This window comes from Rana temporaria, chromosome 9, assembly GCF_905171775.1.
Source record: "Rana temporaria chromosome 9, aRanTem1.1, whole genome shotgun sequence".
Taxonomy (NCBI): Eukaryota; Metazoa; Chordata; class Amphibia; order Anura; family Ranidae; genus Rana; species Rana temporaria.
This window is the reverse complement of record NC_053497.1, coordinates 133,386,919-133,409,342: the sequence shown is the minus strand read 5'-3', so window position 1 is coordinate 133,409,342 and position 22,424 is coordinate 133,386,919. Positions and strand designations below refer to the sequence as shown.

The 22,424-nt window shown below is 45.2% G+C and overlaps 1 protein-coding gene across 1 annotated transcript in view; it reads left to right on the top strand.

The window, feature by feature from the left end:
* Positions 1 to 8,422: 8,422 nt before the first annotated feature.
* Positions 8,423 to 22,424, top strand: part of LOC120914095 (Golgi-associated plant pathogenesis-related protein 1-like) — a 35,528-nt gene continuing 21,526 nt past the window's right edge. Inside the window, exons 1-3 of the mRNA XM_040324574.1 lie at positions 8,423 to 8,553; positions 18,493 to 18,539; positions 20,945 to 21,166. Of these exons, the coding sequence (XP_040180508.1) occupies positions 18,524 to 18,539; positions 20,945 to 21,166 (238 nt within the window). The 5' untranslated portion in view covers positions 8,423 to 8,553; positions 18,493 to 18,523. The remainder of the gene's footprint in view (positions 8,554 to 18,492; positions 18,540 to 20,944; positions 21,167 to 22,424) is intronic.

Genomic DNA, 22,424 nt, shown 5'->3' with positions numbered 1-22,424 from the left:
TGGCAAATCTTTATTTGACCCCCGGTGGGGTCCCGACTCCAGGTTGAGAACCACTGCCCTAGGGGTATTATAGCTATGAGCTATGAAGAAGCACTAAGGCATAGTGCGAAACGTCAGCTTTTCTTTTGTTGTGCTGTTTTTTGCTGTGGCATGTATTTTGTGATTTTTAATTAAAGGAGGAGTTTTTTTGGAGTGCGGCTGTCCCAGCTTTTTTCCTTCATCCTAACCTGCATTTTGATTGCACTGCCTGCACCCTTGGCTCGGACCACAGGAATCAGATTACCTGGTTCTCTTTGAGCTGTTACCCACTCTCTCCTAGGGGTATTATGTTCACAGATAGAGGCTGTACCTTATTGGGACACATCCTATTGGGAAATGGCTGGAGCTTCTTTGCTGTATCTGCCCAGACAGATTGTATACACGCTGTTACCTTACAGCAGTAAGGCCAGGGCTTTTTTTCTCAGACAATAGGTGCAGGAACTCCCCCTTTCCGAGTCACCCTTTTTCTCCGCCCCCTACCCACCTCCCAGTACTGCCCCTTTTAGACAATATAGAACCAAGTATCATTTTGTGGTGCTAAGTAATTTATATGGAATTTGGTAATGATATCAAGAAAAGCAGTAAGATAGATCTCCTGCAGCCAGCAACAATAGATCCCCCCAACAACAATGGACCAACCACAACAAAATTTCCCCGCCAGCAACAATAGACTCACGGCAGCATCAACAGATCTCCATACAGCCAGCCTTAATAGACTCTCCGGCTGCCATCAACAATAGGCCCCTCCCCCAACAGTAGATCTCTTTCAGCAACAACTGACCCCCCCAGCAACATAAGACCTCACTAGAAACAATAGGTCCCCCACCAGCAACAATAGACCCCCCTGCAAAAATAGATCCTCAGCAGTGAGAATCAATACCCTGCAGCACACCCCAGCATCCCTTGCTATTACATACAGTCAGTTCAGAAGGTGCCGGAACTGCGTTCCCGCTGAAAAAAAGCCCTGAGTAAGGCCCTCATCAATTTCAAAGGAAATCAGAACCCTTTTCTTCAGCACCTTCCACGTTGATGATTTGGCACAAGCGCCAGCATTTTGTGTTTATCAGTATCTGTTTTGCTGTTTATGCATGAACACCTTTATTTTAGTTCACATATGTTTCACATGCATCACTTGTTTATTGTCATGCCATTTTGAGGACTTATGCTAGCAGTGCATGCTTTATTATAGTTGCACCTAGCACTTTGTATTTATAATATTCTTTGATTTGATGTAATTTATATTGTTATTTATTAGCAGAGATATTTATTCTCATTCATTGATGCTTTTATGTTTAACATGTTTATTATACACTTGATTTAGCACTTCCTCCTCACCTTAGATATATCCACTATATTTTATTTTTATAGCGCATTACTTATTCACTTTAGAGTTCTCAGTATACCCCCTTAAATCTGGGTTCCCAGAGCTTCCCTTATGTTAGAGTCCCCAGAGTTCTCCCTTACATCAGAGTCTGTAGAGTCTTCCCTTACAGTGAAAGGGAAGTCTGTGAGTTCAGATGTAAAAGGGGAACTCTGTGGACTCTGATGTAAATGGGGACTCTTGTTATTAACTTTATATGATTAGAAATGTCATTTAATAGCAAAATATATGTATAGTTTATACTATATAAAAAAAAGTGCCACTAAAGTGTTCGGGTTTGACTTAAAGAAAAGATGGCAACCCTAACATAGACCCCAATAAAAACTGACAGGACGTCTAATCCCTCTCCACTCTATCCAAAACGAAGAAAATAAGTTTTGCCTTTAGTTATACTTTAAATGCTCATCAAGTCTTGGGGTAGAGAAAAAGGCAACTTGCATCGTGCATAGCTGCCGAGTGTATGACGCGGCCCCACCCCCCGGCGGCTGCGTCACTGGATTTGATTGACAGCAGCGGGAGCCAATGGCTGCGCTGCTATCAATCTATCCAATGAGAAGCCAATCAGCCATGGAGAGAATGATGCGGGATCGCGCCAGCAGATTCGGGGCTCAGGTAAGTAAAATGGGGGCTCGGGGGAGACGGAGAGTGCAAGGTGTTTTTTCACCTTAATTCACAGGATGCATTAAGGTGAAAAAACACAAAGCTTTACAGCCCCTTTATTTATCTGCTAGTCCAGATCCCTTGCATGTAATCGTTCATGCAGCAATCACCTGTGAGTGTCTGGCCCTGGATTCAGGCTGGGTTTACACTGATACTTGATGGTACCAAGTATGAGAAGGGCAACGCAAGGTCAGGTTATGGGTATATGGGGTGTCTCAGCCAATGGGCTTTTCTTGGATCCCTTGGCCTTCTGGGAGAGCCTATAAATTCGGGTTGAGTCAGGTGATCTATGTTCTGTGCCACCTGGACGGATGTCCGGGTTGCTAGACCAGAGATGGGGCCTATACAGGGCACATCTGGCTGCTAGGCTGTCTGAGGGCCTTTCCAGAAGCAAGAGTTGGGACTGCGGCTTGCAGTCCAACCAGAAGTGACAGTTCTGCCAGCTGGAGAACCTGTTGTGGTCGGAGGTAGAGGGGAAGCTGTTGCTAATAAGGGACTATCCGCCTAATTACCAGGGACCACAGTGAGTAACTGAAGCAAGTACCGGCGCAGCATTCTCACCAACCGGGGATGGTGAAGAATCAGGAAACTTCAGTGGGAATCAAGCCAGGGACCCGGCTAGCGGAGGTGATGCTTGCAGAGCAGCCTTGTGTGTCAAGCCAGGGACTGAGCAGGCCTGCGGCGGTGAAACTTGAGAGGTATCCAGAGTGCCAAGCTAGGGACCCAGCAGAGAAGTGGGGGTGACACTTAGGGAAGATACCACTGTGAAGATTGGAGGAGCTCAAGGGATTCAGTGGCAGTGAATCAGCGGGTCTAGTGAGAGACTGGGAGCTCAGTGGGCTGAAGAACTATGAGGAGCAATTATAGTGAAAGTAAAAGGACTGTTACATTTTGTGTTAGGAACTGTTAAAGACTGTTGCCATAAGAGACAGCATTCCTGCACATGCAGATGGGGCGTCTTGCTTAATGCCTTTCCCTGCATTTCCTCCTATTGAAGTCAATTGATCTTGCAACTACCTAAAGGCTGTCCTGAACCTAATCCTCTCTCCCCCAAAAAAGTTTGTTAAGAGAAACTTTATTTAGCATTCAAGAAGTGTCAGGTGCCCAATAACTTTAACTACTCTGCACCCACCATGCCTCACAACCCACCACATACAGAAGGATATCAGCTCTATCTGGCTCTGAAGATTCCTATTAGACCGATGGAGGCCTGGGACCTTGCTACACAAGATAACTGAAATACATCACAGGTGATATAATTTGCTGCTCAGCGATTGCAGCATCTCCCCAAGGTAATACTTAAAATCTGGCCTGTTACTGGGTCCTGAGTTGAGAACCACTGCAAAAGACGGATCTTGATTTGATCTGTACCTGCTGAACCAGCTAAATTTCAGTCCCTCTATGACCTGCCTAACTCCTTCATTAAAGCATGTTATACAGTACAGTGCTCGTGCTGTGTCATTTGGTCCTCTGTATCACCTGAAAAACCTGGCTGAGCCTGCCAGTTTTTACCCTGCCCTTTGTAAATTTACCATGGTTCATCATGGCTGCTGACCCCCGACACTGTGGTCAGTTTACGTGCCTCCGTCATCCGCTGTCTCCTGTCTGCTCTCCCCTCCCTTCCTGTCAGCTTGTGACAGTGCCCACCCCCACCTCTCCTGCTGCTGAAATATGTACAGTAAAACCTTGGATTGCGAGCATAATTAGTTCCGGAAGCATGCTTGTAATCCAACCCACTTGTATATCAAAGCGAATTTCCCCATAAGAAATAATGGAAATTCAAATGATTCGTTCCACAACCATTTATTCATAGGTCCTTCAGTTTATAGTCCATATAAAAATATTAAAGCAATGTGATTAGTTGTGTAACCATAAAATGTCCATTCACAAATGAAAGGCCCTAAAGGGGATTAGAAGCAAAATCCAGCAGGAGCTACAGACTATAAAAGAGAAGAGAGGGCGCCTCCAAGTGTAGCAATATGGTTACATTTAAGGAAGGTACAACATTTAGCAACTCATATGGATGATAATTAAAAGAGGCACATCTAAGTATGCAAGGATCCAGGGGAAAAGTGATCCACATAGACCATCCTCCTCACCGCTATCAGTCTGCAATCATGACTGGGAAGACTACCCTCCAGTAGAGAGATCTGAAAGTGAGGCTTGAACCACTCCTGGAAGGGACGACATCAATGGCGGTGAGGAAAATAGTCTATGTGGACAGCTTTACCCCGGATGCCTGCATACTTAGATGTGCCTCTTTTAATGTGTGAGTTTCTAAATGTTGTACCTTCATTAAATGTAACGCTATTTCTACACTTAGAGGCACCTCTCCTCTATTTTAAACTTAGTTGTGACATGACGCTACTCTTATATCAAGACATTGCTTGTATATCAAGCCAAAATTTACAGTGGGGATCGAAAGTTTGGGCACCCCAGGTAAAAATTTGTATCAATGTGCATAACGAAGCCAAGGAAAGATGGAAAAATCTCCAAAAGGCATCAAATTACAGATTAGACATTCTTATAATATGTCAAAAAAAGTTAGATTTTATTTCCATCATTTACACTTTCAAAGTTACAGAAAACAAAAAAAATGGCATCTGCAAAAGTTTGGGCACCCTGCAGAATTTATAGCATGCACTGTCCCCTTTGCAAAGCTGAGACCTGCCAGTGTCATGGATTGTTCTCAATCATCGTCTGGGTAGACCAGGTGATGTCAATCTCAAAGGTTTTAAATGCCTAGACTCATCTGACCTTGCCCCAACAATCAGCACCATGGGTTCTTCTAAGCAGTTGTCTAGAAAACTGAAACTGAAAATAGTTGACGCTCACAAAGCTGGAGAAGGCTATAAGAAGATAGCAAAGCGTTTTCAGATGTCAATATCCTCTATTCGGAATGTAATTAAGAAATGGCAGTCATCAGGAACAGTGGAAGTTAAAGCAAGATCTGGAAGACCAAGAAAAATATCAGACAGAACAGCTCGCAGGATTGTGAGAAAAGCAATTCAAAACCCACGTTTGACTGCACAATCCCTCCAGAAAGATCTGGCAGACACTGGAGTTGTGGTACACTATTCCACTATAAAGAGATACTTGTACAAATATGGTCTTAATGGAAGAGTTATCAGAAGAATACCTCTTCTATGTCCTCACCACAAAAATCAGCGTTTGAACTTTGCAAATGAACATATAGACAAGCCTGATGCATTTTGGAAAAAAGTTCTGTGGACCGATGAGGTTAAAATATAACTTTTTGGCCGGAATGAGCAAAGGTACGTTTGGAGAAGAAAGGGCACAGAAGTTAATGAAAATAACCTCTGTCCAACTGTGAAGCATGGGGGTGGATCAATCATGCTTTGGGGTTATATTGCAGCCAGTGGCACAGGGAACATTTCACAAGTAGAAGGAAAAATGGATTCAATAAAATTTCAGCAAATTTTGGATGGTAACTTGATGCCATCTGTGAAAAAGCTGAAGTTAAAGAGAGGATGGCTTCTACAAATGGATAATGATCCTAAACACACCTCAAAATCCACGGGGATTACATCAGGAGGCGTAAACTGAAGGTTTTGCCATGGCCTTCACAATCTCCTGACCTCAACATAATTGAAAATCTATGGATAGACCTTAAAAGAGCAGTGCGTGACAGACAGCCCAGAAATCTCAAAGAACTAGAAGACTTTTGTAAGGAAGAATGGGCAAAGATACCTCAAACAAGAATTGAAAGACTCTTGGCTGGCTACAAAAAGCGTTTACAAGCTGTGATACTTGCCAAAGGGGGCAGTACAAGATATTAACTCTACAGGGTGCCCAAACTTTTGAAGATGCCATTTTTTTGTTTTCTGTAATTTTGAAAGTGTAAATGATGGAAATAAAACCTAACTTTTTTTTGACATATTATGAGAATGTCTAATCTGTAATTTTATGCCTTTTGGAAATTTTTCCATCTTTCCTTGGCTTCGTTATGCACATTAATACACATTTTTACCTGGGGTGCCCAAACTTTCGATCCCCACTGTAAAAAAATTAGCTTGTCTTGTAAAACGCTCTCAAACCAAGTTACTCTCAAACCAAGGTTTTACTGTATATTGTTATACTATCTTTATCTTTTTATTTTGTTTATCAAGGTACATAGTACATGCCATTCAGTATACAATAGAGAAAGGAGTGAAACTGCTGTCATTCCATGACATGTTGTCAAATAGTACAATGCTCCCAGAATTGTATAAAGTTCAATCGTAGATAGTTCCACTGTTCTCCTTTGTCCGCCTTGTCTAGGAGAGATGATTGAAGAAAAGGAGTAGTAAATCAAGACCATGGCCATCTGATAACAATGTGAAGTACAGCGAGCAAAAGGGATAAAAACAAAGAATCCCCTCCCAACCCCTCCATTGAGCAGGGTAATGGTCCATCAGGCAGGTGCAGAAAGTTGCGCCCTGGCAGCTTTAAGTGCTCTGTCTTCGCAGTCTAGCCATTGTGCTGCAGCGATGGGTCGGTCAAAAAAGTAAATCTCTCCCAGTGCAACCACCCTGAGGCGGGCAGGATACAGCATTGCATACTGTAGATTAAGATCTCGGAGCCCTATTTTTCACGTCAATGAACTTTGCACATTGCTTTTGTAGCTCTGCAGAGGAATAGGGACACCTTGGAGTTGTCAATAGCCATAGCCCCGCTCATGGTTCTAGGTTTGGAGAGAATTGATTGCATCCCTCTTTTGTAATTTAATAGTTTTAATAGAAACGGGCGCGGACGATTGCCCGGTGGTAAAGGGTGTTTTGGGTCCCTGTTCTAGAGCAAAAGTGGGAAGAAGGCATCCTTGCCAAAAGTAGAGAGTAGCCATTGCTCAATAAAAATGACTGGGTTTTTGCCCTCGGCCAGCTCAGGGATGCCCAGAGCGCACATATTATTGCGCCTCATGCGATTTTCTAAGTCATCTAAGCAGGTGGCATGTTGTGCTGTGAGGTGACAGTTATCGCTCAGGTCTCTTTGAATTGGGGACATGTCGTCTTCCACTGTGCTCATTCTGCCCTCCAGAGCAGAGGTACACTCTCTCAGTTTCTGCATATCATTCTGCATATCATGATGCACAATGATGATTTTTCTGCTTTCAACCCTTTGAGTTTGTCAGCAAGGGCAGTGATAGACATATTGCAGGATGTCACAGCAGAGAAGATGTCCCTTAGAGTGAGTTCTGTGTCCCCTGTACCCGGGGAGGCTGCCTGTGGCCTAGTAAAAATATCTCTAGGGATACTTACTGTGTTCCACTCAGGTGATAACCTGCCTGCATCCTCCAGCGGGATGGTATAATCTGCTTCAGATTGTCCCCCCAATGTTTCTCCTTGGGCCGATACAGCTGGCTGATTGTCTTTGGGGATCTTTCCGCCGAAGAGAAGTTTCTGGGCAGCCTCCTTGTATTTTTCTTTGGAGGAGCACTATAACCAGGCGCCACCTTGGCTGGGATCATCCACAGAGCCTTTGCTGTCCTTTGACCGTCTGGACATGTCTGCGGCGACATCGGAGGAGCGATTGTATGATTCACAGTTGCAGGGGCACCGGCACTGGGTCGGTGTGTTAGAAGATGTTTGCACAGAGTTTCGGCGGTAAGGGAGACAGATGCGACCGTCTACATCCGCTGCTTAGCCACGCCCCCCATTGTTATACTATCTGCTCTGTGTCCCCCTGTGTGCGTGATTTTTGTTTTTAAAATGATGATTATACCTCATTTCAGTTCAGTGATCACGTGACCGACTGGCTCTCTCCTCCTCCCCTCCCAGCTGATGTCATAGGAAGAATCTTGGCCTGCCCGCTGCAGCTGTCAGACGGGAAGAGAAGAAAGCCAACCGGTCACGTGATTGCCAAGCAGCGCTCTGAAATTAGGTACAATCGGCCGTGTGTGTGATTTATAAAATAAAATGCAGATTAAGGGACAGAGTGGAAAGTATAAAGTTTAACAACCATTTTAAAGTAAAACTATAGGTACATTTTTTTTTTTTCATTTTGGATAGAGTAAGGGGGGGGTTTTAACCCCTGACATTTTTTCCATCTGTTTTCTATTGTGGAGATTTTCCTTTGCTTCATTTCCAATAGCTAAATAGTGAATAGTGCATGGCCAGCTTAAAGGAGCCAGTATAGGCACTATGCAGAGTGTGGTGGAGCATTTACTGTATTAAAAATTGATTGATGTAATATTGCTTTTGTTTCCTGCAGGAAGCATTATAAACCGATCATTATAATCAGGAGTTACTGGCTTTTCTAGCTGGGACTTGGATGTCACTTGCTACCCAGCCACAAACCGTTTTATATAATGGGAGGGACAATGATGCTCAGATACATATATATAGCAGCTGCAGGGCTAAACTTTCTGCATCTTCTGAGTGTCAAAGAGCTCTGTGTGTACTTATTGAGTGATAAAGAGAACATACACCTCCAGCCGCCACCTAGTACCAGGAGGCTTTGTGGGACAATCGCAGGTAAGACAATGTGACTTGTGCCATTTGCAAGGGACATACAATCATTATTTATCAATATGTATGTAATCATATCCACACCTGTACAGAAAATGTTATATTTATTTTTTTTTTTTTTATTTATTTTTTTTAAGTGTATTTTGTGCGTGTACTCGAGAGAGGAGCCGGACTGCAGGAGTTGGGAGTAGGCAGGCCTCCCCCAGAGGCAATCTGCCACCTTTCTCCATGCCCCGGGTGGCAATGGCGGGTGTGTGAGGGGGTCCTCCCACACAGCCCGCCCTACCTGCTCCGCTTTGAAGCCCAACGGGGCAGAGGGACTCCCTATAAGGGAGTGAGAGGATTAGCCCGCTCAACCAGCCCCATTAGTCCTTCGCCTCTCTTTTAGAGACCGCGTGGTCAATGTGCGTGTGTTAACCCAATTTAGAGTGCGTGTGTAGGTGTGGTGGTTTTTTTGTGGGAGGGGGGTGGGCGTACTAAGCACAGGCTTACCCTGCATAGCACACCCACCGGGAGCCGGGCTGAGACCACCAAACTCAATTCACATGAAGCCGAGACCGGGATCCGAACCTCTAGCTGCAGAGGTGAATGGCTTGTCAGCGCAGTGCCAATCGCGTTGAGCCACCGCAGCTCCGGCTGAAAGAAAATGTTATATTTGAGTAAATTACATGGATATCCTTTGCTTGGGCATTGATCTCCATTTTAGGCTCAAAAGAACCAGAAGAGTGACAGTGACCATTATCTGCCATTAGGGTTATGGAGCAGGATGTCAGCTGACATTAGAACATTGGACATTGGAACATACTGATCAACACTATACTATCTGTATTTTAATATAGTTTTATTAAAGCGGATCTCCACCCTAAATAAAACATAATCTCAAACTTAATAATGCTCCTGAACAATGCTGTATCCGATATGTGCATCTAAAAAAAACGTTTACTGTACCTTATAACCAAGATAGGCTTCTGGTCTGCAGACATCGGGTTTCCGTCGGGTTTTCCATTCTTTCCTGTCCCGCGCAGTGTCTTCTGGGAGCTTGTGTCATAGCTCCCTTGTTATCATATTTGGCCCGTGTTAGAGGAAACATCGCGCGACTTCGTCCAGCAGGAAGTGACGCGCGATCTAAACAATGGAAGGAGGGCGGGCATTTGAAATCTCTCCATTAGACAGATCCACCGCAACAAGGAAGTGCCGAGCTGTGGGCTTATGCCCACAGTTAAAATGGAGCAGGAACCGGATGGAGGAATATAAGTTGTTATTTGCCACTGTATAGCAGCGGAGCGGCCGGGGGAGACAGTACATGTGAGTAGCGCTAATTCGGGTCATTATACTTTTAAAGAGCCATTAAAAAAAAAAAACGTTTTTGGGGTGGGAGATCCGCTTTAAGATCTTAAAATGGTTGTTAACCCACAGGATTAAATTTACATTATACTCTCGTATGATTCGTGTTTTATAAAAAAAAATGAAGGTATATACCTGTTTTTAGAGTGACGATTGGCGCACACGTGACCAATTGGCTCTCTCCTCTCTCTGCCTGACAGCTGCAGTGGGCTGGGCCGAGGTTCCTTCCACTGACATCAGTCAGGAGGGGAGGAGGAGAGAGATGGCCCCACCCACTGCAGCTGTCATGCAAGAGAGGAGAGAGGTGGCTGGTTATGTGAGCACAGATGAACAGGAATATAGCTGCATTTTTTTTTTATAAAGCACAGCCACAGGGGGACATTACGAGAATCAACCGAGAGGATTATGTAAATTGAACCCCAATTTGAGCAATTGAACAGTAAAAACCTATTACCCTGTAAAAGTATTAGTAATATCACTGTGCTGTACATGCCTATGCAGAGAGCAAAGATGTGGGAGGGGTCCAGCAGGTCCTCGCACTACAGACTGCCTGCAGAAAATGACAGGAGGGGCGGAGCCTAGACCAGTCACCCTGCACATGAAGAGAGAACAGTGACTGGTCTGTTAAAAAAAAAAAAGATGAAGCACTATCATCCCTTTGACACAACATCAAACATTTTTTGGCCAAATTATAATTTTTCAAAACAAACATACATTAACCACTTAAAGTGGTTGTAAACCCTTTACAACCAGTTTATGCTACAGGTAAGCCTGCACAGTTTAGGAGATATCCCCTGCATGTGCCAATGTCATTGGCACATGTGCACTAAAGCTAACTGTAGCAACGGCACGTAAAACCAGGGCTTTTTTTCAGGGGGAACTTGGGGGAACTTGGGAGCTTGTGTCCCTTTAAATGGAATCTTTTATCATTCTTAATTACTTTTCCACTGCAGGAGGGATCTGGTCCCTTTAAATGCAATCTTTTTACCCCAGTAGGCATTCCTACTTCTCCATTCAAGATATAAAGGGATTATTACAAAAAAGGAGAACTCAGTGTATAGTGGTACACCCATGGGGGCTGCTGTTTGACTCTATACCCCACTGGCATGGGCATCCGCTCCATAGGGCAAGGGGGGAAATTGACCCCCCCTGGAAAATCGAGAAGGTGTCGAAGAGTATAACGGCTGTGGGCTGTCTGAGCAGTATCGGCCCAGATGTCACACAGGCACAGCGAGCAGAGTGAAGCCGGGAACCTGCTGTGCCTGTGCCGCACTGATGGCTGATCTGAGGTACTGAATGGGATGAGGGGAGGGGGGTCCGTCTGTGCTGAATGGAGGGGTCTGGGTGGAATGGGGGGGTCTGTGCTGAATGGGGGGTCCATCTGTGCTGAATGGAGGGGTCTGTGCTGAAGGGGGGTCTGTACATTCTATAGGCTATATTTATATGGGCATGGAGTGAAGCTGAATTATCTCAAGAGCTATTTCACACTGCCAGCTGACCGCGTTATCGGTAAAGCGCCACTAAAAAGCAGCGCTTTACCATAGTTTTAGCTGCGCTATTCAGCCACTAGCGGGGCGCTTTTAACCCCCGTTAGCGTTTTAAGAAAGGGTTAACTGTGACTGTGTATCACCGCTGCCAAAGCGCCCCCCTCTGAAAAAATTTCAGCGGACGCCCATGCCCACTGGCCACACCGACTCTGCAGACCCTCTCTTACCACTGACACCTTAGGTTGGGTTCCATTGTAAAATACCACGTTAGTAATGAGAAACTCAAAGTCACCGAACCACTCAAAGAATGTTTACTATGGTAAAAGATAACACAAGGAAATGGTACGGTTAACAATGAATGAACACATGTTATGATTGGCAGAGGTATTTGTTTAATTCAATAATATCATACACTTGTACCAATAGCAACCTGATGAGGGTATATGTGAACAGGCGAGAGAGAGAGAGATAGATCCTCAATACTTTTAACACATGTATTGAATACCTTCCCACTGAGGCCTCAACACACAGGCCAATGCAATAAGAGAATGCACAACAGTGAATACAGTAATACAATACAAATTCCAACTATATCTCACTAAATGGCTCCCTCTAGGTTGCAGTTTAGAGCAATTCTCCCATGTAGAGCAGTAACGCTTTGTAAAGGATTAAAGCGGTAAATGTTCCTCAAGTTCCGGTTTTGTCTTCAACTAGCTTATTTTATACTGCAGTGTTGAGTTGTGTGATTAATTGTAATCCAAAAGAAACAGAAAAATAGCAATAACTGTAGAATATGATGCTACGGATTCCTTAACTAAAGAACTATTCCCATTTGTGATTCCTTTTATGTGTGAGTAATACAGTACTGACCTTACAGCGCAGGAGAGAAAGACAAAACCCAACAGTCTGGTTGCAAGCTGCTCAGGTGCAGCAGATCCACAGTCGTGGAACTACAGGTCTCAGCAGCAGTCTGTAGGAAAGAAACACACTCAGCAATACTGCAGTCACTACTTGGATAGGCAGGTGCCTTCTCACCACTGTGGATCCTGCAGAGCTGATGCCTCCGTCAGTGAAGATGGCGCCGCCACGCCACGCTGCTCCTCCCGGTATACTGGAAGGCAGATGGCTTCAAATCCTGTGAAGCGCAGGCCGATCCACCTACTCGACTAGAAGGGCCATCCTCCTGGTCACACACACAGACCTCCTACTGGCAGTTGAATGGCGTCCAGAGAGGCCGAAAGCAGGTCACGCCTGTCCTTTTATCTGTCCTCCCAGAAGGCTGTTCTGAGACTTGGCATTGTGGGTCTGTAACTTAGCATTGTGGGTCTTGTAGTCCCCAGACTAATTTAAACAACATGAGTCACTTCCTCATTATACCATATATCCCACAATGCATAACTGTCTGATTCTTAAATGAATGAAAGATCCTAATAGAGTTTCAGCGGTCACTAGAGAGAGCCAAACCCTTACTTAAGAAACAATGAACTACTTAACATAATAACTTTAGTAGCATCCTGGATACAAGTGTTTACCTTCTAAAAAACCGTTAAGCGTCTCTCCTGCACTGGATAACACGTTAGATACGTGATCCAGCACTTTCATGTCCTGGCCAATGACTGACCACCAACACCCACTGATCAGCAAAGAGGATGATAGGACAGACCTCTGTGAATGTAAACAATGCAGAGCTCTGTCCTGTCAGCAGGGATGTGGCAGTTTTTGTTTCCCTGCAAAGCAGGAAGTAAAAACCGGCATATGCCTTAGTAAAAGCACCTCACAGTGAATGTTCCAAGCACTCTTAGGCCTCTTGGACACGGTACGGATGTTCAAGCTTCTGCTTTTTTGTCCAAAATTGTAGGTGTTTGTTTTGCGTGAATTTGTGCGTATTTATGCGTGTATTTGCAGGCATATGTGCATTTGCATATTTACGCGCACCATACCAAATTCCATTCATATGTAGCGGCACCCCCGTAGGGGCTGCTGAAAAGGTATGGTATGCCTCCCCTGTCCTCCCGACTGTGCCTGTCACTCGCCGACCCTCCTGGCGGTACATACACTGGTGGTTCCCTCCTGAAGACTTGCCCGGCAGTACTTGCTCCTGCTGTCCTCTTTGACTCCTTTCTGGTTCTCCTGTTCAGATCCTCCATGCATTTTTCAAAGGATCTGTCCTGCACCCGAGCCCGAAGCCCAAGGTAACCCCCCCAGACTGGGGGGCACCCTCAAAGGCCTTGACCACTTAGCATTTCATCCTCAGTTCTTCCAGCCGATAACTCCTCCCCAGCTGGGCTGACCCCGGGTATATCAAGGAGGCCTTCCCCCCCCGACAATCCTAAATGGGGATTGGTCAGGGCTCCCTGAGACACCTTAGACAGCTCTACCTCTCTTCCCTGCCTCTCTTCTAGAATCCTCTAGAAGCCAGAGGGTGGTAACCAAGGCACTCCCAGCCCACACAGATCAAAACAAACATATAATAGGACACTGCAGTGATTCTGGGCCAAATAATATTCTTTATTTAACCACTTAAGACCCAGACCTTTAGGCAGCTAATGGACCTGGCCAGTTTTTGCGATTTCGGCACTGTGTCGCTTTAACTGACAATTGCACGGTCGTGCGACGTGACTCCCAAACAAAATTGGTGTCCTTTTTTCCCCACAAATAGAGCTTTCTTTTGGTGGTATTTGATCACCTCTGCGGTTTTTATTTTTTGCGCTATAAACAAAAATAGAGTGACAATTTTGAAAAAAATGCAATATTTTTTACTTTTTGCTATAATAAATATCCCCCAAAAATATATTAAAAAATATTTTTTTCCTCAGTTTAGGCCGATACGTATTCTTCTACCTATTTTTGGTAAAAAAAAATCGCAATAAGCGTTTATCGATTGGTTTGCGCAAAATTTATAGCGTTTACAATATAGGGGATAGTTTTATTGCATTTTTATTAATATTTTTTTACTAATGGCGGCGATCAGCAATTTTTTTCGTGACTGCGACATTATGGCGGACACTTCGAACAATTTTGACACATTTTTGGGACCATTGTCATTTTCACAGCAAAAAATGCATTGTTTACTGTGAAAATGACAATTGCAGTTTGGGAGTTAACCACAAGGGGGCGCTGAAGGGGTTAAGTGTGACCTCATCTCTGTTTCTAACTGTAGGGAGGTGTGGCCGTAGGTGTGACGTCATTGATTGCGTTTCCCTATAAAAGGGAACACACGATCAATGACGCCGCCACAGTGAAGAACGGGGAAGCTGTGTTTACACACAGCTCTCCCCGTTCTTCAGCTCCGGGGACCGATCGCGGGACTCCAGCGGCGATCGGGTCCGCGAGTCCCGCGGCGCTTCGGACCGGCGGCACGCGCGCGCATGACCCCGCGGCTGGGCTTAAAGTGCAACGTACAGGTACGTTGATGTGCCCAGCCATGCCATTCTGCCGACGTATATCAGCGTGAAGGGGTCCTTAACCTCCTTAGCGGTGATTCCGAGCGTGACTCGGGGTTGTTTTTCTATGCTATTATCGGTAACCCCGAGTCACGCTCGGGGTAGCTGTGCAGAGCCTGCAGCGGCGCGGCTTACCTTCTCTCAGTGTTTACAGGCAGGGAGTTGCTTACCTTGTCCCTGGATCCTGCAATGCCTCCCCGCTGTGTGAGCGAGTGGGTCCGTGTGCCGCCGATCTCTGTTCCCTGCGACGTTACAACGCACGGGGGCGGAGAACGTTGCAAAATTAAAAAAAGTAAACAAACACAATACATACAGTATACTGTAATCTTATAGATTACAGTACTGTATGTAAAAAATACACACCCCCCTTGTCTCCCTAGTGGTCTGCCCAGTGCCCTGCATGTACTTTTATATAATAAAAACTTTTCTTTCTGTCTGCAAACTGTAGATTGTACATAGCAACCAAAAGTGTCCCTTTATGTCAAAAATGGTTTTAGATCAGCTAGAAAACAGCGACAATAAATTATAATCACTTGCAGAATTGAGCGATAGTGATTTGTGGGGAAATTCGTCATAAAAAAATAAAAAGTAATGACAGCGACAATTCTGCAACTGAGCAAATTTCAGTGATTTTGAGTTGATTACATTATTGAATAATTATTATTATAATTATATTATTATTTGTTATAGTTATTTATAATTATGTATTATATTATAAATAATTTATAATTTTGTTTTTAAAAAAATGTCATACCCGGGATGCCTACTAGACTCTTGTTTGGACAGTTTTAAGTGAATTTTGGTACAGCTTTTGGTACAAAATTCCAGACATAATCATACCGCCAGGAAGGTTAAAGGGGTTGTAAAGGAAAAAAAATGTTTTCATAAGAAGCATCCTTTTACCTGCAGACATTCTTCTTTTCACGTCCTCATTGTTCGTTTTTGCTCAGAAGTTGCTCTATTTCTTCTCTGTTCTGTTCACTTCCTGCTTGTCTGATTTTACTGACCAGCGTGATGGGAGGCTTTACTGCGGTGGTCAGTAACAAGTTCGCCCCCTCCTGGGAACTACATCTGTGTGGCAGGATGCTATCTACGTTTTAGAGACTTCAAGGAGGTGTGAATTACTGGGCGTGCCGCAATTCATACTGGGAAATGTAGTTCTTACATGAACGAGTGATGCAAACCAGGAAGTGAATGAGAGAACAGAAACTAGAATCCCGGAGGTGATATAGACAGGGCCGCTGATAGAAATCATGGGGCCCCGTACAATCTACCTGACGGGGCCCCCTTCAGCTCCACCCCTGGTCCCGCCCCTTGTCCCTCCTTCAGCCCCACCCTGGCTCCGCCCCTGGCCTCTCCCCAGATGCCATATTGTGCTGCAGACAGTGCCACCCATTCCAAGCCGCCTGCCAATTCCGTAATGTGCTGCAGAAAATGCCACCCATGAAGCTAATGCCATAACACATGTGCTGCTTGCTGACAGTGACACCCATGCCGCCAATGCCATATTGTGCTGTAGCCAGTGCTCACTATGCCGCCAATGGCATAATGCCATTGGCAGCATGGGTGGCACTGTCTCTGCAGGCAGCACATGCGTTATGGCATTAGCGTCATGGGTGGCACTGTCTGCAGCACATTACAGCATTGGCGGCATGGGTGGCACTGTCTCTGCAGGCAGCACATGCGTTATGACATTAGCGGCATGGGTGTCACTGTCTGCAGCACATTACGGCATTGGTGGCACTGTCTCCCATGCCGCAATGTGCTGCAGACAGTGCCACCCATGACGCTAATGCCATAATGCATGTGCTACCTGCTGACAGTGCGTATTGTGCTGCAGACACTGCCACCCATGACGCCAATGGTGGCATGGGTGGCACTGTCTCTGCAGGCAGCAAATGCGTTATGGGATTATCATCATGGGTGGGTGGCACTGTCTGCAGCACATTACAGCATAGGCGATTTGGCGGCATGGGTGGCACTGTCTCTGCAGGCAGCATGTGTTATGGGCAGACAAAGCCAGCCATGCCACAATGTATAGGTGCCATTACCAGAAACAAGCAGAGTAGCAGAGTAATGCACTGTTACTAGAGGTGCCATGCTACAAAAAACAGTGGTAGTAGATCTTGAAGCTAACCCCCCCTCCCCGGCCAAGCACACACCTGACCTGTGTAATTGTTGGCTGGGCCCAAGGAGTCACATATTCCTGGTGATCCTGCTGCCTGGACTTGAGGGTCCCCCACAAACTTCAGTTAGATGATCATCATGGCATGCCTCTGCTGATATCCTCTGCCCCCCTTGAGTTGCCTCACAGCTATTTCTTCTCTCAGAGAGAGGTATCAGAATCACTCCGTGGCGCCCAGAGGTGACGGCACTACAGAGGACACGCTGGCCAGGACTAGAGCCAGCATGGCATGAGGAGTGGGCGCGGATGAGGTATTCTTCCGCGCTCGAAATCCAAAAAATAGTCCCCCCCCCCGGCCGCGGCGCAAATGTCACCACTGTTAAGAATCAGCATACCAAAAAAAAAAATCCGGGGGGGAGGGGGGGCGTCGATACTTGGCATCAGGGGTTGTTAGATGTTGGGGATGTTGCGCCGGATCTGGGGGGACTTGCGGTTGGAACCCTGATCGATCATTTTTTTTGTTCAGGTTGCCGGGCCCCCCTGCTGGCCGGGCCCCGTACAACTGGGCCGGTTGTACTGGCCTATCAGCGGCCCTGGATATAGATGAAAGAATTTAATAGGTATTTACTCGTTTTTTAACAGAACCATTACACTATTCTGTCTACCTTGCAGACATGGGTAAGTTAGTAATTCTATCAATCTTTTATTGTTCTCTTTAACATTATTGGGGAGATTTCGTCTCACTTCCTGCCCCAGTGACACCAGGGTAGTAAATTAGAGGGTTCAGGTGTCACTGGGATAGAAAGACACAGAGACAAATAAACAGAGGACTTAACCCTTCCCACTCTAATAAACATACATGCTTTGGTGCTGTCTTTGCCACCAGTAGAAAGCTATCCCATTATTTGCTTACTTGTGACACCCACCAGGCACTGGGGCAGGAAGTGAGAAAAATGCTAGGTGCACACAAGTGTTTTTTTTTGCTAGCTCTACTAGAAATGACCTGTGATTCAAAACTAGTGATCACTACACATGCAGTAGTGATCTCTCACACAAATTAAAATAATTGTGCTGATCATTAGCGATTAAAGTGTTACTACACCCAAGACCCTGCATTCACTATATGCTAAATACCTTTTCTCATCATTTATATATCATATGTATATAGCAGTCTTGTGATTTCAGTCAGTGTCTAGCTGAGCACTGGTTAAAGGTAGTAGGAGGTGTTTTCATTCTTCTCTGATTGTCCTACGAGGCTGCAGGACCCCTGACCCTTTGTCTGCACAGTGCTGATTGGCCCTGTGCCAATCACATGTACTCTCCCATGATCCTGCCATGAAGGTCCTTATCCAGATACATGCAGCCATCGTTAGAGTCCGTGTTGACAGGGAGTAGCTGCAAAGAGCAGCACTGAGATGTAACAAAGGAAAAATAAAATTTGCTTCTGATGCACAGTGCTGTAGCAAACTGAATGTAATGCAGTCATAGTTTTTATGTCAGTTGTTTCAAAAGTTTCTGGTTTTAAAACAATATTCTATCATTACAGTGTAAAGTGATCAGACAGCAAATAGGTCATCATGGCAACCACCCAAGGTATGAAGAATCCTCAAATAAGTGTTTTTCTTTTTTTTTTAAAGGATTGTATGGTATTTTGAATATGTATTTACTGTATTATATGAACATAGGAGGCAGAGGAGGGCTGGCAGCCTTAAGCCTGGGGGGCAAGTCCAATCAATTGGCCCATTGAACCGTCGAATGAGCTCATCATCCAAGACCAACCTGTTTTTTTAATGCGGCCTCGCCAGTGCCCATCAGTACAGCCAACTCCAGTGCCCATCAATGCAGCCTGATCACTGGGGAAGGTTACATGGGATGTATGGGGGGAGATGGGGGTCAGTTAGGGGTGTTAGGGTCTCTCACCTCAGTGATCTCAGCTCAGCAGGTCCTTGCACGCCACGGCCTCCTAGGGGGTAATGCTCCTGGTCCTGGGGTCAAGTTGCAGCCAGCGCCCAGCAGCCCTCCGTCCCGACTCCCTGGCACACACTGCCTCTGCCTGCTTCCAAGAATCCGGTCCCAGGGAGTTGTAGCTACCGCTGCGCTGCTCTGTTTTCCACCCACCGGGAGCTTGAGCGTGGACTAAAACTTCGGAATGCAACAGCACAACTTCCTAGTGCAGAATAAAAAAGAAAAACGGTAGAGGGCAGCAGCTGCGGGCCATTTTGAACATAAGTTAGAATGGCCTGGGAGGCAATTACCACCCTGCCCCCTGGCCCAGCCCTCCCCTGATAGGTGTACAGTGCTTTATAGTGGTTGTGCTTTACTGCTTCTTCCCACATTGCAAGTGCATGAATCAGCTAGACTTATAATAAGATGGACAGATAAATTAGCAGATAGAGAAAGCACTCAAATGTGTTAGAAGAAATTATGTTATCAGGCAAACAATTTTTAGCACAGATAAATTGGGGAAAGGAAGTCTTTTTTTTATACCACATTATTAAAGTATATTCCCAGCTTTGCAGGCAAATTTAAAAAACCCCCTCTATATGTTTGTTATGTGTTCCCATTCTGACAGCATGCCTCAAAATAATTACAAATATATTTCTACATTTCTTCTTTGGAGCAGGGTTAGACATTGAATGCTATAGCGTTCCTTCATCTTAAACTAAAGCAAGCCATATACAAGTCAAGAAAATCTTTTGATTCCCCCATGATGGGGGAATCCCTCCCACAGTGCTATTGTGTTCTGCTGGTGGGGAGCCTTCCCTGCCAGCAGAACACAATGATCTCTGCTGCCAGCTATACCCGATGGCAGTGACTGCATGTAAACAATCCAACAGATTGGTTGTACTAAAGTCGATACATGAATCGACTTCAGAATAACCAATCTTGCCGTTGATTGAATCCCTGCTGAACTGGTTAAGATACGATCAGTCTATGGCCGGCTTTAGTGTCATATGTCCTTTTTTCTTCCCCTCCCAATTGGAAATCATTTTTTTTTTAAGATGTTTTTTTTGTGCTGCAAAGCAGCACTTCTGCTTTTCCCACCTAGGACAGAATGACGTTTCTGTTGCCCCAGCCCACCCTACCTCCCAGATTCTGCATGCATCAGACGTGCCTCAGGGCTTCAGGTTCCTCTGTGCTTAACAACGCACATCTGCTCATGCAGGGGTTCCTCTGGTACATTTGCGCATGCACAGTTTGTTTTGTGCATGCACAAACCTGGCTATAATGGAGTGCTTGAACCATTGCTGTTTTTGGGCCAGCGGCGGCCTGTCCATTAGGAGCACATGGGCGCCGTCCCCCCATCCATGCATCCGGCCCCCTAATCTACACACAGAGCGCTAGACGCATGGATTCCAATGGCAAGGGTGTGTTTTTTTCGAAGCACATGATTAGAGCCAGAGGCTCTAATAGGCTTCAAATAAGAGTGGGCTCTGGGCGCAGGGCACTGCGCCCTGATCTAACCCAGTTGTGTGACAATAGCAAATGAATATTCACTAGTGCCACACTAATCCTCCTCCTGGCCAATCTGGCTGACAGGTTATCCTATTGGATGCCTAGGAGGAGGGAGGAGCTGCACAAAGGAAGCCACCGTGAGGCCCCTTAGGAGCAGGCAGGGATTACATGCGAATGATCAGCCCTGGACAAATACAGTATGGGGTTGATTTACTAAAGACAAATAGACTGTGTACTTTTGCAGGTGTAGTTGCCCCGGAGCTTAGTAATTAAGGGAGAGCTCTGTTGACTTTCATTATCCAATCATGCGCAAGCAAAAATTCAGTTTTTTTATTTTCCTTGCATGTGATTGGATATTCTTTGCAAAGTGAAGCTTTATCTCATTTACTAAGCTGTAGAGCAGTGGCAGCTGGTGCTCAATAGTCACAGCCAGGTGACTAGCATTTTCAGGATGATAGCTATGGAAGCCCTACATTTATCTTTTGAAAGATTCAACTTATTTTCAATTGGCTTTAAATAAACAGAGTCTTCTTGTCCATTAGGAATTAACTTAAGACAGTTTGAAGCAAGTTTCCTGTCGGCCCACAACAAATATCGGAAGCTGCATGGATCACCGCCTCTCCGGCTGAGCCGCAACCTCTGCAGTTCAGCACAGAGGTGGGCTGACTACATACTGTCCATCAGAGTCCTTCAGCACAGCAACTGGCAAGGCCTGGGAGAAAACATATACACCAAGAGCTCCTCCGTCCCCATAGATCTGTCAGGTAAGTCATCAGCGATACACAGCCTTCCACCAAACTGTAGAGGCAATGCCATTGTAGGTAACGGGCCACACGCAACCCATCTCCACAGGATGACACAGTATGGAGCATCACATGCCATGATTACTGGGCAGTATTGAGATTAGAGTATCCCTACACTAGGAACAATGCATTAATGACCTCATTGTCAAAATACTGTCTGCCTGGTTGTCTCGGTGTTCAATATTTGTCTCACAGGCCTGGAACAAGCATGTGGATTAGAATGTCAGAAAGACATCTGAACTGCTAACTTGTTTCAAGTCAAAGTCAAACAGACTGTGCACCTTGCAAGTGCAGTTGCCCTGAGCTTAGTGTAGTGGTACTATTCTGAATCGGCTGCAAAGGCTATGAATGTGGTTTTTCAGTAGCACATGGTTCCTAAATGCTCTGAAGAGATTGTTCATCCCAAATCACCTTTCAGATAGCTTACTCAGTCACAACTCACATGAGAGAAGATCTGGCGATGTTTATTCGTCGTATGATCCGTAGAATGCAAGTTACAACAGGTAAAAGAACGATTCTTCCATGCAGTTATAGAAGATACACACAGGTCAGATGAATTACAGCATTAAAATGACTGATACAGAAAAGAGGGGGAGGAGAGACTGAGCAGCATGGAAACTACGGAATGCCACAAGAGACAAACTAGATAGACATTAAAGAGACAGTACATAATAAAAAATAATATCATGTAACATGACACTCCCCGCCTGAAATCTTTAGATTTCAAAGTCTATTACATATATAAAGATAAGTCCCGATGTCAAGAAGTCCAACTTGAACCTGTAGAGGAAGAAACGTTAAAGGTAAAATTGGTGTGTAAACCATAGATACGAGATACCCGCAAACAAGAAGGTATGCAGTAAATGAACAACGAAACATGACGTCCAAAAAACAGATGGCTTGAGTCCTGTAGTCTATCGTTTATAATCGTGGGACTTCAACAGTAGCACAGTCAATAGTGATAGTGATATTCTCCCCGTCATAGCAGGTATAGCCGGTACTCCTGCCTAAGTCACTCACTTGGGAGAAGAAGCACCAATTCCGTGATTGGTCGTGAGAAAGTCCGAGCAGAACCTCCTTTAGTTATCTTAATCTCAACCTTTCGAACCTTTCCGTCATCGCTGGGCATTCCGCTTGTTACAAGACCCATAGGCCACTCATTGCGACAGACTTCTCTATCTTTCAGAAGAACAAGGTCTCCTACTTTGAGGTTAGGCTT